The sequence below is a fragment of the Alosa sapidissima genome, chromosome 2, assembly GCF_018492685.1.
Source record: "Alosa sapidissima isolate fAloSap1 chromosome 2, fAloSap1.pri, whole genome shotgun sequence".
NCBI classification, from domain to species: domain Eukaryota; kingdom Metazoa; phylum Chordata; class Actinopteri; order Clupeiformes; family Clupeidae; genus Alosa; species Alosa sapidissima.
Window position 1 is genome coordinate 27933925 of NC_055958.1, and position 20000 is coordinate 27953924.

Here is a 20000-nt window from a genome sequence, read left to right on the forward strand (position 1 = left end):
AAACACACACACACACACACACACACACACACACACACACAAACACACACACACACACACACACACACACAGCCAAGCAAACACAGCTACGCTTTTTTTCAGCGTTGGGAAAATGAGATGAGGAGGACTGCGGGCTGTGCCATCCTGCAGAGGAGGCAGTGGAGGGGAGAGTCTTTTTTAAATCCCACCAGCCTCCAGTCAAGGCCAAAGAGAAGCTGTGTTTTGTGTCTTCACCATGGGAGCTCAGTACATAGCATTGCGGCTTTAAAAAACAAAAACAAAAAATATGAATCTGAAATTGGAAGAAAAAAAAAAAAAAACACTGGAAGTCGAGTCAATATGGAATTGTTTTGAAAGGATTGTTTGCATGTGTATGATAAGAGAGTTATGGGGGCATATAGTTGGACATGACAACAAAATATACTAGTTACTAGTAGTCATTTTCTATTCATCACACAAAACAAAGATGCGTGTGATGATGTGAGTGTGTTTATGTGTGTGTGTGTGTGTGTGTGTGCATGTGCGTGAGCGTATGTGTGTGTGTGCATGCATGCGTGTGTGTATATAAGCTATATCACACATAGCACACATGTATGATTATAAAGTGCTATAGCGTATGTAAACTTAGCCATAATGCCTTCTATGCTGTTCTATCTGTCATAAAGAGCTTGTGTTGAGTATAGAAAGAAGAACGGGTGTCTTTTTTATTTCTTAAGGTGCATGAAAAAAAATAATAATAATAATTAATTAATTAATTAATTAAAAAACAATAAATTAAGAAGACATTTGTGCTGCACCGGATTGTTTTGGTTTGCAGAAGCGCAGAGAACTCTCTCTTTTCAGCTTGTATTGAGTGTTTGAATGGCTCACTGATATACATGTAGGTGAGTGTCTCTGTAAAGAGAGATTATCTGCAAATAAAACACCCCCAATGCTGTAGAGCATACATACATATTGTCCTCCCCTGGTGGTCAGGTCTTTTCTGATGTTCTGGCCCAAATATACGAATAAATGACTGCCTGTTTCAGATGTTATGTTCGCCTTGAAAACATGCATCGAATGTACAAACATACGGCACATGGATGAAAACATGTTTTATCCGCAACGGGAGTACAGAATGGCAAACCACTTTTTTCTTAATTATGCATATGCAATTAAGGTTCGGTAGAAGGATAAAAAGAAGTATAGCACAAAAAAGCATGGGAGGAGAAGCGTTAAAAGCAATTGATTAGGTATGAATGTCTAAAAGTGAAAAATGTCTACTTTTTAAAAGCAGTTGTTATCCTAATTGCAGTTAAATGTGCTAATAAGTATTCAGGGCACCAGTTGTTTTTCTTCTTAGTACTTTGTCAAAAGTGACCTTACATTTTATTTGTCTTACTTTCAATTTCACATCACCTCCTTAAGTACCTGCTTGACTAGGCTATTGAAACTGTCAAGGCCTATGTGCACAACTAGTTAAAGTATTTTTCTTTTTAAAGTGAAATAGAACTACTGCTCTTCATTATCTCTGCTTGTTGACCTTTTACTATCAGGTCTTGTATTATTTCATGATGGCTAAACGTCTGATTCCTTTGAATCTTGTCTTGGGTTGAATCCATTCAACTGTTCGTGAGCCTTGCTCGCCAGCTACCAGTAGCTCTCCACCTGTTTCTGAGTAGCTCTCAAAAACAAGTTCAAGGAAAATGTTTTGCAAATTCGATAACAAAGTCACTTGGTGAACCTGATAAAATCACAATCTACAAAGAAAGAAGGTAAAGGAACTGAAAGGAGCGTTAAAACACATGCAAAAGCTATTCAGCTGTGTTGGGTGGAGACCCCTGCTCTAGAACTACAGTAAACACACTTCTCCCCTTTATTCACTCTCTCGGGTTTCTCTCTTAGACATTGTCACTGCTGCTGGCATAATAGAGAAAAAAAGTAAGAAAGAGAAGAAAAGAAATGGAAAAAAGAGAGGGGGAAAAAAGCTTTGATGGACTGTCGTCAGACTGAAGTCTTCTTAAAAAGCATTCTGGCTCCACATTGGAGTTTACTGTTTCACTTTCCGCTCCCCAGAACACTGATTCAGAGAGGGGACGGCTCACTGGGCACAGAACGCTGGTATGATGCACTTCCACTGATAGATGGAAGGAACAGAGAGGAGAGAGAGAGGAGAGAGAGAGAGAGTACAAATGTGAGTAGAAGCAATAGAGTGAATAAGTGAAAGAGAGTTTAATAGAGAAAGAGTGTGGTCGAGAGAGAGAAAGTAAGTTAGAGAGAGAGAGAGAAAGAGTGTGAGAGAGAGAGAGAGAGAGAGAGGGCATAGAGGACCGGTCTAAAGGAAACAGGGAAACAAGCTGAGGTAAATCTTAAAGTGTGCCGTGACAAGAGACTGACAAGCACTATAAGCTGCAGGCTCTAACCCAAGTCCTGCAAACAAAGGCTGAAACACGGCTTCTGTTTTTGTCAGCAAGCTAATGGTGAGGTGAGACATGAACTCACAAGTGACTCAACTAAAACCATCTCTTCTGATGTCCACCCTCCACCACACTACAATACTCTCCAAAGATGTACTGATGTCAGTTGACGGGAACAGGGGGGAATGTAGGACAGTGAGTAAACATCCATTACTCTGGCATCACAGCAAGCAGCACAATGTATACAGTGGCATACACTGTGTTACTTTTTAAAGCAGGAAAATAATGTATGTTTTCAATTTTAAATAATTAACACACACACACAAGGAATATACGATACACAAATAACCCCCACACATACTCAATGAATAGGCAACAAAACACACGAGTCTCCCACCACACACATAAACGTACACAAAGAACCAAAAGCATATGGAACCTCAAACACATACACTCACACAAACACAATGTTGGTATTAGAAGGAACACAGCTTAAAAAAACATTGTTCCATTGGCCAACAAAACTTGTGAAAGTCTGTGGCAGAAGGCTATTGCGATATCACCGTGTCATATGAAGGGAAACATTGCTTCCAAGTATTCCTTTCATTGCTTTCCAAAACTGTCCTTTCATTCAAATCCATTCCGCACGCTGGTTATCTCCAATAGTGCTCTAGTGAAGCGGGAAGAGGAGGAGGAGGAGGAGGGAGGAAGGAGGATGAGGATGAGGAAGATGACTCTCACCACATGACGTCGTCTCATCCGACTTGTCCCCACAGTCATCCTCCTGGTCACAGCGCCACACTTCCGGGATGCAGCGACCGTTGTCACAGGAGAATTGGCCAGGCTGGCATGGGCGAGAGACTGAGTGAAAGACAGAGAGAGAGATAGAGAGAGAGAGAGATAGAGAAGGAGCGATAGAAACAGGGAAAAAGAGAGAGAGAGAGAGACAGAGAGATAGAGAGGGAGAGAGAGAGAGGGAGGGATAGACAGACACAGAGAGAGGGAAGAGAGAGAGAGAGAGAGAGAGAGAGAGAGAGAGAGAGAGAGAGAGAGAGAGAGAGAGAGAGAGAGAGAGAGAGAGAGTATAAGATGGCAAAAACCCACACTCGACAACCTTATAGATGGCAGTCATCATTTGACCAGATGTCAACTCCAACAGTTTGACAGAGCTTATCAAATTGATCAAATCGATACATTTTATTTGCAATGTCCTTTCTCACTAAGTTAAAAACAACAGACAGATAAACTAAACTCTTTCCTGTTTTCAGAAGACTCTTTAACACTGGCAGCTGCTCAGCCGTATTGGGGAAGGGCATTCCAGAGGCACGAAGCCACAGCTGATTACGTAAGCACTGGTAAACATTCTCAGCCTCTGAGCAGATGACGTATCGCCTGTACCTAACTGATCACTACAAGAGAATGAGAAAAAAAAAATAGATACCAAACAAGTACTGAAGCGCAAAATACGCTAAGGTAAAAATATGTCTATGAGCATGGGGTCTAGGAGAGCGAGCAACACTTAATGTAAGCACTCCGCACTTTATCGGGAGCTGTCAAACGCATTGACAAGACAGCATTTATCACATCTCGTCAGGCCTCTTTTCAATGGATCTCACGCTGTCCGAGACGAGGCCCTCGGGGGTCTCTGTCCCGCTCTCTCTCTCCGCGATGCTGGCCACAGGCCAGGTGTTCTGACTACGCTGCATTTTAAGAGAAGGCGGGCGCCGGGGATAAGTGCTTCTGACACCCGCTCAATAGCGGGAGAGATGCCCCGAGACTCTGATCAGCTCCGTTTTGATGCCGACTTTTAAAACACAACGCACGCATGCTGATCGGTGATCCTTGTCTGCGCATTTCTGACATGTGTCTGGGAGATGTCAGCAGGAGCAATAGGCGAGAGGCGCACAGCTACTTTGATTTGTCGAACCTCAGCTGGAGGAGGGAAAAAATAAATTGGCAGAATCGGAGCAGGAGGCTTGCTGTTTATTTGAAGTTGCTCTGCCCTGAGTGATCAGGGAGACTTCTTCTCATTTAAGACGAAAAACGTTTTTTTTTTTTTACCACAGGCTGTACAGGGGCCATTTAATGTCAACTGAATGACACCTACTGTAACTCAGCAGCAGTGTAAATAATAATAAAAAAAAATAGATAAATAAATAAATGTTTGTGTTTGTGTTTCACTGAACATCTGTGACGAGAGGAAGAAGGGAGAAAAAATAAGGGGAAAAAATAAGGAAAACAAGGTTACCTGAGCAGGTGGAGTTGGACTCGTCCTCGTTGTCCCCGCAGTCATCTGTTCCGTCACACAGCCACCTCTTGGGAATGCAGCGATTAGTCGGGCACTTGAACTGGTCCGCGGGACAGCTGTGGTTGTCTGTAGTATACAAGACCACATGCGGGCGCTCAATGACAGGCACAGTCAATCTACTGGGCAGCAAAATCTCCCGGCAGCGCAAGCCACTGCCAGACACAGTCTAAGTGAGTGGAAGCATAACACAAGGCAACATCTCAAATTAATAGCCTGACATACATGTGCAAAAACAAGATGGGCTACTGATTTGACCAATTCTAGCTGCTAAAATGTGGCTTAAATAAATAAAAGGTTTAACTTCTATGCATGTACACGAGAGAGAGCTACAGTTAAACCAGGCCGAAGCACATTCCAGCGGCAGAGAGCATCGCAGCAAGCTGAAACATCTGCCAGGCTATTAGGTGACACTGGGATGGATTTGACCTGGCAGACCGGGAACTGACCTGGCATCGATCCCTACCAGCGTCAGCCACGATCTAGACTGTATTTCTCGAGGAGAAGCAGAAGAAAACTCTCCATTCGCCAAGCTTGAGACATGGTGCTAACCAGTATCTGAAATGTGTTTAGTGTGGGGAAAAAAATAAACAAGGAAACTGAACTCTCCATTGATTGAAAAAAAAAAACACAGAATGTCTCGAGGATTGTTCGGCAGAGCATCTTCAACTCCTTCCCCTTTGACCATTTAATAAACCACAGCTATTATTCCCATATCAGGATATAAAGTGAACCCCCTAAACCAGGTCTTAGCGGATATCTTGAAACCAAATCAAACATAAAGTTTTCGTCATATTAAACTATAGCACATCCCAGCTGGGCAGAAAATTGATTTTGCAATTGTGATGATTCTGGCAGAAGATTACATTATAGCATTTTTCACTGTGAAAAATGAGTGCAACTCCAACAGTTTAACATGGTGCTTATCATATCGATCGGCTCATGAGCAGATGTGTGTGGGGGCCGATGGCATAAGGGCGGAGAGTGGGGCGTGAGTCACAGCTTCAGTGTCATCAGGTTTGCTGAATACCACTGAGATATCAGAGGAATGGCAAACAGAGGGCTCAATGGTGTTTTAAGCGCTGCGACCGTCGACTTTAAAGCGCCTAACCCTAACCCTAGTGCCACCAAACACCAAACAGAGGTGACAGACCTCTTTCTAGCATGATGTTCATTGAGAAAAGAAGTTGCCCTTTGACCCATTGTACGTCAATTCCATAATGCTTCATGTCAGTAATTTGGTGCAGAGGGCAAAAAAATAATGTGGACAGCACACTTTTTCCAGACACATCAACGTCAAATTCTCATTTATCAGGAGTTTGAAGATGTTGCACTTTCACACCGCACAGCTGAATGACTGAAGAGGCTTTTTTTTCCTTCTCCATCTTCCAACGTTACTGCTCTGAGAGCAGAGCCTTGTGCATAGGTGGGGAGCGAGGCACCAAACCACAGCGCCAGTCACTTTCTGCTAACTCTGCATGGGTTCACAAAATAGCGGATTACAGGCGAAGCATACAAGATGAAAAAAAAAAAAAAATAGTGGCGAGATGTGGAAATCTGCTGCTGTCCTCTAAATCCATGGCTGTGAACTTCCTCTGCACCCCTCCGACGTCTGCTAGGATGGAGAAAAAAATAATAATGCGGATCTGGCTGGTGATTGGCAGCTGTGCCGCTCTGAGAGCAACACGCTTAACATGCTTTTGCCAGCTAACATGGAGCTGTTTTTCTTGTGAGTAAGAATGTGTGGGAGGAAAGTTTATGTTATATATACCATTAGAATGTTATATGTTATATTTCATATGCGACATAAATATATTAGGCATTTAAGTATGCGATACCCATGTAGCAGTGAAAACAGTATATGGCAACTCTTGGTTGACAGCTGGGTTGCCAGCTCTTGCACTTTCGGAGGCTCTCTCTCTCCGCACTCCTGTCCTCGCACTCCTGTCCTGTCACACAGTGTCTTGCAATTTCCTTTCTTTCACCCTGACAGCGATCTGTCACGCAATAAGGATGTGGATTTATTTCATACAAGGACCCTCCATTTCAAACCATGCAGGCAAACGTGTACATCTCCAGTGGAAGAAGCACAAAGAAGGGGAAATGTATATATATATATATATATGTATATATGAATGTATGTATATAAAAGTACAACAGCTACACATTATTGGGTGCTATATATGTATGTAACACAAGTGCTTTATTCAGAGGTTAATAGTGTGTGATTTTCTTACATGCACTATGACATTTACTTGTTACATCTATTCACATTAGAGATGTGTTTATCCAAAGCTACTTGCAACAATTGTTGATCTACCATTGATCTATCGCTAATTGCCCCCATTGAACACAGAAGAGCCAATGACAGTTTAGTACCAGCCACACTCATACAACTTCACCTTACAATGGCATGGAGTTGCACTGCAAGTTGTTTTGATTTTGAACCGGATGTAGAGATATATTGTAAAACAATGACCAAACAATGTGCATGGGACAGATGCTACACTCTCTTTGTGAAGTACACCAAGTGCACTGTGAAGTACACTAAATTGAATTGCATTAATTTGTCACATATCTCCCATCCTATGGATTTGATGATATTCTTGATCCCATAACAAAATGAAACAGAATCACTTGTCAGGTGGATTAAGCCACATCAGTTTAGCATCGGTAAAGCTCACACACTGCCAAAAGACACCTTATTTAATGTGGGAGCAAAAGAGAGTGAGAGAAAGTGGAATAAAGCTCTAGTCCACTTTCTCTCAAGAGTAAGTGCAAACAAACTCACAGCAGACATTGTGATCCTCATCGCTTCTGTCTAGACAGTCGTCGTCACCGTCGCATTTCCACGAGATCCGGATGCAGCGCTGGTTTCGACACTGGAACTCGTCGTTAAGACACCTCTGCGGAGTTGTCTCCCCGGACGACGCTGTGACAGAATCAAAACAACGGAAAATAAACATCACAGTGTTAGAACACAAAAGATAAGAAGTGCTTTGAACAAACATGGTATTATCAAAATGACTTCACAGCCAGTGGTTGCATCTGAAAACACTGTGTACAAACACATCTTAATGTGTTTTGAGTGGCAGACAAAACAGATTCACTGATTCTGTATTAGTTCAACAACACAATGTGACAATACATGGACTTGGACAAATCAAATATACACAAAATATATACAAAATAGCTGTCTCAAAACATAACTTTAATCAATTGCACCATTCATATATAACATATTGAAATACTTGCAAGTATTACAAAATGTGCATATTTTAGCTTTGAAGCAACACCACCAACAACACAAACAACAGCACAAACAACAACAACAACAACAACAACAACTGTGTAATACTTACCAGTGCAGGTGACATTGTTTTTATCCAGCTGCTGGTTGTCAGCACAAGCACACACTCTCGCCCCTGGGATGGGCAAACAGAGGGTACTACAACCCCCATAGTTCACCCTACAGGCATTGTCACCTAGACAACAACAAAAAAAGCAACAGAACAATAAAACAACAGTTAATCAACCCATTTTGTTCAAATGAAGAGTTCAGATGCAAAACCCTCTAAATCCGCCTGACCACTTTTCTTTTAAATGAGCATTTAAATTCAGGTTTTTGCCTATAAATCGATATTTCAGACCAGGAAGATAGTGGTATTTAGTGGGTTTAGAAGTTAAATTATTTGATTAGCGTATACTATGTGTGAAGAGCATCCCCTCACCATCTTTATCTCATTTTTGACATAGGTGGCATTTAGAGGCTTTTGCATCTGAACCCTTCAAATCATTTTTTCTCCAGTGGTGATTTTAGCTATTCTTTTCCCCTTTGTCATTGGAAGTCTTTGACTTTAAGCGCATAGTTCCCCTTGAAGCTCTTGTGACTCTGGGGCAAAGCATTCAACTCTGACTTCCTTTCTTTGCCATATCTAAAAGCCATTCGCCATTCCTTGATGGCCACACAAGGGAAACACCAAGTCATTTCCAAACAAATGTCAAGTGAGTTGCTCGGAACATCGCCGGTAAAGGCCTTTTGACATTTCTATCGTTTCAATGGTATAACTTGTCTTAGAATGAAAGAGAGAGAGAGAGAGAGAGAGAGAGAGAGAGAGAGAAGGAGAGAGGGAGAGAGATTGAAGTGGCATTTTTTCCCTCTTTTTTCTATGAGGTGACAGTCACTTGTGAAGCTGACCCACCGAGAGCCAATTATGGCAGAGGTTTATTTAGGGTTTATCCACAAGCAGAACCTTAGTGCTTGAGCCGATGGGATAAAGCATTCAGCTTTGTGAGGGCCAATCAGTGCTGTTCAAAGGATAAAGGGCACAATTAATCTCCTTGGTGACAGGGGTTCCGTGAAAAATGGTGGTCTGAAGCAATCACAGACACTGGTGAAAAATAATACTCCGATGCCAAAGACCAATACAGTGTCATTGTCCACCAATATGTACAAGCACTTAACACCATCATTACTTTGATTATTACATTGTAATTAGTTGTAAAGTGTGAGATACACCAATTAAACACTGTGTTAACAATACATTGATAGTCTGTGCTAATGCCCACTAATACCAGTTTGAACCCAACTCTAACTAGTGTAATACTAAGTGATGCTACTAATTCCCTGTACCCATTAATGTATTGTGATGTTACTGCATAATTACAGTACAATGTGATAATGTGTGATACCGGGCCGGTGGCAGCTGAGTGGTTAAGGAGCTGGACTAGCATGCAGTAGCCAGAAAAGCTATGGGGTCAATTCCCGGCTTCCACCCTTGTGCCCTTGACTAAGGCACCCACGTTGTTCTGGGGACAATGTAACAGTGCCCTTTGTAATATAATTGACATATGTCGCTTTGGAAATAATGTCTGCTGAATGAATACATGTCAATGTAAATGTAATTGGACTGTGCAATGCTTTCAAACTGTGTTAAAGTATAGTATAAGTATAAGTATAAGTATATTACCATTGTAATCTATTGATTCCGATCTGTAATATGTCAACATGCAGCAAAGCATCCGATTCAGCCTTAACATAAGGGCAGTAGACTATCTGCTGACTGCTCTGCCTGAGTGTATCTCTTCCCATGTGCTCCCCCTTACTGTTAGATCTAAGCACAAGTGACACACAGAGGAGATGTCCTGCTGTTTCTATGGCACCAAAAACTGCCTACCGATCTCGTTCAACTCCCATAGATGCAGCCGAGATGAAACACTGTGCATAAAACAGTAATTTCACAATCTCCTCTTTCAATCACTACTGTATATTCTCTCTATTTTTCTCTCTCCCCTCTCTCTGCCTCTCTCTCTTTCTGTCTCTCTATTTGCATGTTTTCCTTCTTTCCTTCTCTCTATGACTCCTCACTCATTTAATTTCCATCCCTCTCTCTCTCTCTCCATCACTCTCTCTCTCTCCATCCCTCTCTCCATCCCTCTCTCTCTCTCTCTCCAGCGCTGAGCCAGACGGCGGTGTCCTGCTGTGCAGAGGGCCTCTCTCCGCATGCAGCGACTGGTGCTTAGAAGAGCGGATGACAGTAATCATTCCCCGCCTCCTGCTCCTCGCATCTGCATGGATTTGAGGGAGTCAGAACAGCGGCTGCTTGGCCTTGGCCCCCTGCCTCCCCACTCAGTAGGGGGGATTACCACCGCACACCCACACCCCCATGCCCACCCGCCTGCCCAGCATGCCATAGCTCTGACAGTCATTGTAGCTTTCCAATAACATTAGCGGACTAATTTGTCATTGTGCAACAGGAATTACCAGATACTATCATAGTAATGTATTGTCAGATCATAACAAATAATTGGTTGAAAGGGTAACCTGAAGGTTATGTGCGGGAGAGCCATTATGATGCTAAGATTTCAACATTGGCTACATATGATATAACAGGCTATACGTGATTCCAATGTATTACATAACAATGCATCAAATGGATATAAAAGCAGGCTTGGCCTTCAGAGACTGAGCTGTTTGAATTATCACACATACTCAACCATTCATATATTTTCTGCCTACTGCATGTGACATCACTAAAATGTCTACCACAGAAGAAAAAAAAATATGCAAAAGAAAAGCAAAGTCTGCACTTCTATAACATGTATATCAAGACATAAAACACACAAATAACACAATGCCACATGCAACGCCACTAATGATTCTTTTCGATTCTCTTTTTTTCTTCCACATTAAGGCATCATGGATGCTATCAATACCTAAACAGTGTATTGAAACCATGACAGGGATTGTTTACCTATCTGAGACTGAGCATCAAACACACGGAGGCCGAAGAGTGGAGGCCGTTCACTCCTCCGCAGGTTGACATCTCCAGAGCTCAGGTCCAGTTGAAAGATAGAGCCGTTCATGTACTCCGTCCAGAAGATGGAACTCCGGTAGTGGGAGATCCCGAAAGGATGATTCAGCTCCTTGCCATTGTAAACAACCTGCAGCATTAGTAGAGTTGTTATAGCACCATTATAACAAAACAATAACATACTCTATATATCAAAAACACATTTACTTATGTTGAAAAAACCCTGAGATTTATCAGATCTCTGAAAAGAAATGAAGAGACCACTGTACATTTTTCTGATGTCATCCTACGGTTGCTGAATGACATTCAAATGTGTTGACGGTCATATTCAAAATTAAGAGACCACTGCAAATTTGAATGTGACCGTCAACCCATGAATATATATGAATATAATGATATATATATATATATATATATATATATATATATATATATATATATATATATATATATATATATACATTGAAATAATTTGGTGATTCATCTTTTTGTGTGAATAAATGATAACAGAAGTTTGGAAAAAGAAAGAATGAGTGTGAGCTTACAGATACACCATGAATGGCACTATTTCCATTAGGATACAGTAGGATGTGCTGCACATGCACTCTTATGTAATCCATGCATGTAAATATGTCTGCTAAACACTCTGACAAGCTCACCATTCGTCCTGTGCCGTTGAGGTAGATCCTCTCTATGTGGTCATAGTAAGCATCACACCAGTACATAGAGCTTGTGCCGTGGTCCAGGGTGAGGCCATTTGGCCAAAGCATGTTGGACGTCACAAATATCCTCCTGTTTGAGCCGTCCATCCACGCCTTCTCTATCCTGCCGATGCTATCATTCACCTCGTCCTCCTCCCAGTCGGTCCAGTACATCCAACTGAAACAATCACAATCGCAAACATAGTGCTCATTTGAGAACTCATGAGATTCCACTGGGTAAGGGGGAAAAAAAGCCTCTTTTACATTTTCAGTTGTCTATCACAAGATCTCACAATGCATATGATCCATCAAGCTGTTAAATTAGAAGTGAAATGGGATGCTTACAGTCATTTGTAAGTCATCAGTGCCGAAAAAAGGAATTTAAGTCTAAATGGCATGGTAGACTAATGCACAGAGCCATGAGCTATCCACCAGACCACAGCCTAATTGAACATTACTAATGTCCTTACAACAAGATGGAATGCCCAGCCTCAGGGAAACACTTTGATTATGTGGAATGATGTCTCTTCAAGACAATAAGCATCAGACCAAAAAAAAAAGAGAGAAAAAGAAACAGATCTTCAAAAACGCCCAAATCTCTTTTTCTCCTACTCTCTAGTTTGGACTGCATCCAGCGCGAGGCCATGAGGGTGTCTCCGTTGGCTCTCCTCGTCCCTCGGCAGTGTGCTCACAAGAGACATTTTGAGGGCTGTCCCATTATCAAGTATATTCCTCCAGTGGACCGAAATGTTCGCTCCCTGAAAAGATCCCCCTATATCCGACTAAAAGCAGTGAGCTAAAACTGGCCACTACAGTGAGCAGAAATTTCCATTTGTTATACTATATATATCTGTCTGACTCTGAACGTGGTTAATCCATATTCACAATCAAAACAAATGGCATAAAGAATGTAACCAGGCTCAAGCCGTAACTGAACAGCCATATCCAACTAGCTTGATTCACTACATATACATACACTACATCACAAAGGAAACTTAGATCATCCAATTCTAATCTTTTAATCGTACCCAAAGTGCTCCACAAACAAAGTGGAGAAGCTGCGTTTATCCATTATGCCCCCAAACTATGGAACACCCTGCCTCTGTACATCAAGCAGGCGAGTTCAGTAAATATTTTTAAAAAAGATCTGAAAACATACCTGTACAGGAAAGCTTTTAGTTAACTCATCTTATCCTGTAGACTACATTTTCAGATTATTCTACATCTGCTACTATTGGAGGGCGCAGCCAGCCAGAAGCAGATGGGCTCCCCCTATTAAGTCAGGTTCTGCTCAAGGTTTCTTCCTGGAATATGGGAGTTTTTCCTTGCCACAGTTGCCATATGGCGTGCTTGTGGGGGGTAAGAGGGTTAAGGCTGCCAGTCTTATGACGTCATTTTCTATATTTTTGATATGTTGCTGAGCATATCATAAACAGCAAAGAAAAGTGATTGATAATGACTGACTGACTACTATTGTGTTACATGCTTCAAATGTAAAGCACTTTGAGCTGCATTCTGTGTATGAAAGGTGCTATACAAATAAAGCTTTATTATTATTATTATTATTATTACATATAGAACTATTGACATTCATGACGCATCCGAGCAAGATCAGGGCCAGATTAGGGCCGCATCAGGGCCAGATTAGGGCTGCATCAGGGCCACATGCTCTCTAAAGTCGTTGGCTATCTGGGCTGGCTCTCCAGAGGACTCTCCCTCGTTCTCTGTCTCTCTCTCTTCCTTTCTTCCTCTCTGTCTCTCTCTCTTCCTTTCTGCGTCTGAGGCAGTAAATGGGGTCTGGGAGAATGGGGGCCTGTATTCTCGGAGGGTTTGTGATATTTGAAAAGTGATTGGGTCAACGTTTTGACATGATCCTTTGTCTGTTGAGCGCACTTAAGGGATTTGATGGCTCCGTGAGCCCCTCAAAGGGCCTCATAGCCCCCTTCTCATCTCATCAGCGACAGAAGCCCCGCTACATGTAAGGTGCATAAAAGACATTCTGATGGAGGGTGAGGCGGCCTCTCTCTCTCTCTCTATCTCTCTCTCTCTCTCTCTCTCTCTCTCTCTCTCTCTCTCTCTCTCTCTCTCTCTCTCTCTCTCTCTCTCTCATTCTTTTGCTCTTTACCCCCCCCCCCCCTCTCTCATTCTCTTATTTTGTGCACTGTCTTCATGACCCCATGAATAATTCAACAAGCAAACAGGAACACTTTGACTCCTAGTCCTTGCTGTGGGAGGCAATAATCTGACACAAAAAAAGGGGAGGGGGGGGAGAAGAAAAAATGAGGAGAAAAGTAGAAGAAAGGATGCAGGGGGATTGAAGGAGCTGGGAATAGGGGACAGAGCCAGACATAAAGGACAAGGGAGGAGAATGAGCTATTGAAGGAGCGAGTCGGAGAGAGAGTGGATTTTCAAACTGAAGCAAACGAGTGGATTATGAGACACAGATAAAGAGAGAGAGAGAGAGAGAGAGAGAGAGAAAGAGAGAGAGAGAGGGGGAAGGAGAGAGAGAGAGGGAGAGAGAGAGAGAGGGAGGGGGTAAACAGAGTGCAGCAGACACAGACCAAGCACAGATCAAGCGAAAGCTGCAATTGAGTGAGAGAAAGAGAAAGAGAGAGAAAGTGAGAGGCTGAAGGAAAGAGAGATGGAGACAGAGGAGGCATTGATACGAAAAGGCAGAGGAGCTAATCTTGTCATGTTAGCAGTTGCATGCAGACAAAAAGACTAACAAAGAAGCTCGGCATCTCCCACTACATGCCAAACAGCCCTACTTAATATGGTGCAGTTTTGGCTTATCTATTATATGGTTAGTGTTATTATTCTGTCAAATTTTAGTTAGTCTATTAGTAATATTGGTATATAATAACATATTTAAATAAAGGGAGAAACATGCATAGTAAATAGCATAGGGTACTTATTTGACTGGCACTTTTATCCAAAGTTACTTACATATGTCAACTATTACATTACCAGTCTCCCCTGTGCAACATGGCCTTGCTCAAGGGCACTGCAGAGGCAGCCGAGAATGCAACCTACAACTCCCCTGGCTACTGCCTGCTAGCCCATCTCCTTAGTCACCATGCTAAGCACCGCCGAAAGAGACTGACCAAGCATGGAGTCAGCACTCTAGATAGTTTCCTGTTTTTCCAACCGACTGGGTGGCTCTTAAAGACCAGACCTGCTTCCAAAAAACAACACCACTCATACTGAAACATGGCTAACGCCCACTCTTCACCAAAACCGCACACACACACACACACACACACACACACGCACACACACACACACACACACACACACACACACACACACACACACACACACACAGACAGTGTCTGTGGGTCCAATGACATTTCCTACAGTGGACTGTGATTGAGTCAGAAATGAAACTCTCTCGTCTTCCGAATCTTTGTCACTAGAGCTGTGGCTGGAGACAGGGATACTAATGAATAAATCCTCTGGGTCTCTTGTTTTGGACTAGCAGGCTACAAACAAACACTGACCACAAGCTCCACAAGGATAATATCTAATATCTGAATTAGCATTACAAATTTGCCACCTTAGAAAAGAGAAGACCTTAGCAGAGTTAAAATGGTCAGTTAGCATGACCATAAACCATCTCTAACAAACGGTGAGTCTCTGGTGTAAGGCCTTAGCAGAGTTAAAAAGGTCAGTTAGCATGACCATAAACCATCTCTAACAAAAGTCTCTGGTGCAAGGCATCTTTCAAGAGCAGGCAGTGCTGTTTTTACAGTCTTCTGTATTGTTTTTTAATGATTTTTATGTTGGCGTACTCAAACAGAAATCTAATGCGCCAAGGGTGCTCTCCTGCACTTAAACATCAAACTGGCAGAACCAGACCTCACCGAGGTCTCAGACTCTCACTCCTCTCCACTCAGCAGTCAAAGCAGAGAGAGAGAAAGAGAGGGAGACAGGGAGGGAGAGATAGAGGGAGACGGAGGGAGAGAGAGGGAGAGAGATATGTGTGAGAGCGCCAAGCCCGCACTTTCGCTGCCAAGTAGGCGATTTGCACTCTGCCCGTTTGGCCTTCGCCCTCCGAGAGATGCGTTGATTTTTCTCGCCCTGCACAGTCGATGCTGAACCCCCCCGCCCCCCAACGAACCCACACACCCACCCCACCCTCCCCTCATCTGCCAGTTCAGCAAAAGGTCAGCATAGCAGGGTGAGACGGAACAGGCTTTGTAAGATATTAATCACTTTCACACAAATGAACGATTCCGAAATCCGAAATCGAAAGATCTGATCTTTGAACTTTGATCTTTGAACTCTGAACTAGAAAGATCTGAGCTACTACATATGCAAACATTAAAAATAAATAAATAATAAAAAAAAAATTACAAAAAAATCCCATCTCCACTAGACTGAAACAGAGAGAGGCAGAAAGAGTGGGATAATTCTGAGTGAATTTCTCATCATTTTACTGTACTCAATGAAATTCATGCTGAGTGTGTAAAAAAGTATGAGTTGGCGTTATTCAATACGGATGGTGGTTGATTATTCAAAGACTCAAAGGAAAATGTTTGAACAATGAACCTAATTATTTAAGCTAATGAACCTATTGTGCCATTTCTTCTCTTTTAATTATGACAATTTTATTAAAGCAAATGTCCCTGAGTCGTACATTGAGAAATAAACCTATTTAAAAATGCATCCATGCACACTGACTCTCCTGTAGAGTCACACAATCACACACATAACAATGGCAAATTACAGGATTATATTTCTTTAAATGCGGCTGGTAGTATTCTGTAGTATTTAACCAAACAACAACATTAATAACATATGCACTCATGAACACAGACACGTGTGTGTGTGTGTGTGTGTGTGTGTGTGTGTGTGTGTGTGCTTGTGTTTGTATGTGTGTTTTGGTGTGTGTGTGTGTGTGTGTGTGTGTGTGTGTGTGTTTAGGGGTGTGTGTGTGTGTGTGTTTAGGGGTGTGTGTGTGTGTGTGTGTGTGTGTGAAGCTGTTTCCTTATATCTGCTCCAAGCCTCAATCTGCCTTCAGCGAGACCCCTCCCCCCCCCCCCCCCCCCCCCACCACCACCACCACCTTCCTCGGGATGCAGGAGTTTTGCCTCACACCCAGCACGGGCGATAATGAGATTGGCTGTGGGCCACTGAGCTCAACCTGTTTTACTGCCAGCGTCATGTTAGCTTACCACTAACCCCCCACAATCCACTGCTTGTGTACATTTCCTATCCTTTCAATCGCCTCGGAGGCTAAGCGGAGGGCAAACAAACGTTTGTAAACCGATTGTAATGAGGACTCAGTCTTCCTGACTAGGTTTATGGCCAGGAGGGGGAAGGAAATAAATCAATGCATTACAACCGCTTTAGCTTCTGTTTATTTTTTAAACCCGTTCCCTGCTTTAGAAGTTATTAAAGTGTGGGCTTCCATACTCGCTGGTCTTCTATATCGATTTGTTCAGCAAACAGAGAAAAGGAGGGAAAGAAAACAGATTTTTTTATCAGCTACTATGATTTAAAACTAGCTCAAACTTTTCTACTTTTTAAGTTCAGGTCTGTTAGTTCTTCTCATCCTCGTACTAGTACCACTACTGATATAGCTACCGGCACAACTACTGCTTCTAATACTATTATTTCAGCAGCTATGACTTCTGGAACTAATGCAACTACTATTGCTATTCCTTTCAAGTTATTTGATATTCCCCAAATTCATCCAACAACACTACTATTACTAATGCCATTCAGCTGATTCTCTGGTAGAAGTCAACTGGATAAGAGTTACATTTGCATTGCATTTATTCATTTAGTATACACTTTTTTCCAACGTGACCTAAGCCGGCCTTTGGAAAAGATTTTTGAAAGACTACAGTCTCAGACCCTCTCACGTCATAGAGTTTTGAGTGACAGACTAGTCACAGACTATGATTTTGCAGATAATATCAAACATGTGGGCACAACCGTGAAAGCCGGGTATTGAAACCACAACTTTCCAGGCTATTGCATGCTAGCCCAGCTCCTTAACCACTACGCTACCACCACCCCTAAGAGTGCCACATTAGCAGACTACATTGCTTCCTTTTATCATGGAACAATGATTGCAAGTTCAGTTTGAAGGACAGAGTCATTGTTTTAATCCCTCACCTGTTCAGAGGGTCCACCACTATAGCCCTGGGATGTGACATATCCCCCTCCAAAAGGGTCTTCCTGGTTTCTGCGGCCCGCTCCAGTCGGGCCACACTGATGGTTTTCCTATAGCCGTCGTTGGTCCAGTACAGGTTATTCCCAATCCAGTCCACTGATATTCCCTCCACGTTATCCAGGTCTGAGAGATAACACAAGATGCAAATTACAAGAAATCGAAAGTTCATTATTTAGCTTAATTCAGCGTGTAACATTTATAATGAAATCGCATTGAAAGTGGTTGATTTGAGAAGTATATATGCAAATGCATTATTGACAGTAAATTGTTATCTTTCACAGCTTAATTTTTACTCAATTCTATGAAGCATGAACATAAATACTGTAAGTAGAAATGGTTTATGTAAGACCAGTGGTCACCTTCGTTGAGGATTGTTTCTCGGCCACTCCCGTCGATCTTTTGCCGGCCAATCAGGAAGCTTGTGGTGTCAGCAAAGTAGATGTGGCCTGTTTCGGCGTGGTAGTCCAGCGCTCTGGGGTTGACCAGATCCTCGATGGGGACCATGTGCTCACTGCTGGACTTGGCACTCAGCCCCAGCCCACGGACAATCCCAGGCCGTCCCTTGCCGTAAAACAGGAACAGCTCGTTCTTAGGCCCTAGAAACACACAGAGATAAGCCGCTAAGGAGACGCGGCACTTACAGAATCCTACGTAGAAATGTATGGGGACAGTTTGTAGCGCCAAGATGGCGATTGTCTACAAATATCCAGCCCCTTCCTGTGCCAAAAGCCAATTGTCGGCCAAACAAGGAAATCCTGCTGCTGGCCTTTCTCTGCCGTGAAACAGAAACAACTCGTTCATGTGTCATGGAAACCAACACACACATTCAACCTAGTTCCTCTATCATCCAGTGTAGACAGCCTAAGATGAACTTTTTTGGAGAGGGAATCCTCATCTATTACCAAGCCCAAGCTAATGCAGTCGCTGTAATGGATTGCAGCAATCAGAGTCACTTTGCCGTCCCAGGACTGAAATTAGTGTGATGGAAGGCTTTCATGCGTCAGGTGTTGGCAAGGTTATTTTCACTGATTGGAACTTTGTTGACTGCGGACAATCGTTTGATTTAAAAGAACACGTGGCACATTGACAGAGGGATTTAAGCGAGCGCAGACGTGACACTGATTAATTGGAAGAGAGGAAGAGGCGTATAAATATGGTAAGTCACCGCGAAACAGGAAGGAGGAGGATCCATGCTAGCCCCTATATCATAGGGGTGGGGAAGAGTGAGTGTGTGTGTGTGTGTGTGTGTGTGTGTGTGTGTGTGTGTGTGTGTGTGTGTGTGTGTGTGTGTGTGTGTGTGTGTGTGTAAATAGGTCTACATACGTTTGTGTGTGTGTGTGTGTGTGTGTGTGTGCAAATAGGTTTACATACGTGTGTGTGTGTGTGTGTGTGTGTGTGTGTGTGTGTGTGTGTGTTTGTTTATGTGTGTAAAATAGAAAAACGGAGAGAAAAAATAGCAGCAATGAGCGAGAGAAATAAAAGACAGATTAAGAGATATGTGAAAAGAAGGAGAAAGAGAATGGGTATTAGAGAGAAATAGAGAGAGACAGAGACAGAGACAGAGCGAGGGAGAGAGAGAGAGAGAGAGAGAGAGAGAGTGAAAGAGAGAGAGAGGGGCTGGAGAAGATGGGGCAGGAGAGGGAAATGTCAAAGACAGCAGGAGCCAGAAAGAACAAAGACTGCGAGAGAGGAGTAGAGAACGGAGAAAAAGAGAGAGAGAGAGAGAGAGAGAGTGGGGGGGGTGTGGAGCGAAAGAGAGAAAGAACAAAAGGGGACATTTCCCTCATTGTCAGCCTAGTTCCCCAAGCCTTCCCCAGGAGACAGGCGTCTGCTGTGGGGTAAGACCACACAGACACCCCTCCCATTCATCATCCGGCCTGGGGAGGCCTGCCCGCCTCTAAGACAATTAGGCACTGGAGACCCAGATAGCACACAACAGGGTGGCAGGGGGAGGGAGGGAGGGCCGCGCTCTGCATCACTGAATGCCACCACAGCAGGTAGACGACAGAGACAGGGAGAGACAGAGATAGACAGAAAAAACAGAGAGAGAGAGAGAGAGAGAGAGAGAGAGAGAGAGATGAGGGAGGGAGATGAGGGGAG

General features: G+C 43.0%; 1 protein-coding gene across 1 annotated transcript in view; it reads right to left on the bottom strand.

Moving 5' to 3' along the window:
- The window catches only part of LOC121696640 (low-density lipoprotein receptor-related protein 1B-like), a 329232-nt gene that overhangs the window by 164648 nt on the left and 144584 nt on the right, over positions 1 to 20000 (bottom strand). The window contains 8 exon segments of the mRNA XM_042077841.1: positions 3138 to 3257; positions 4645 to 4770; positions 7493 to 7633; positions 8064 to 8186; positions 10956 to 11145; positions 11675 to 11894; positions 17843 to 18023; positions 18260 to 18496. Coding sequence (XP_041933775.1) covers positions 3138 to 3257; positions 4645 to 4770; positions 7493 to 7633; positions 8064 to 8186; positions 10956 to 11145; positions 11675 to 11894; positions 17843 to 18023; positions 18260 to 18496 — 1338 coding nt within the window.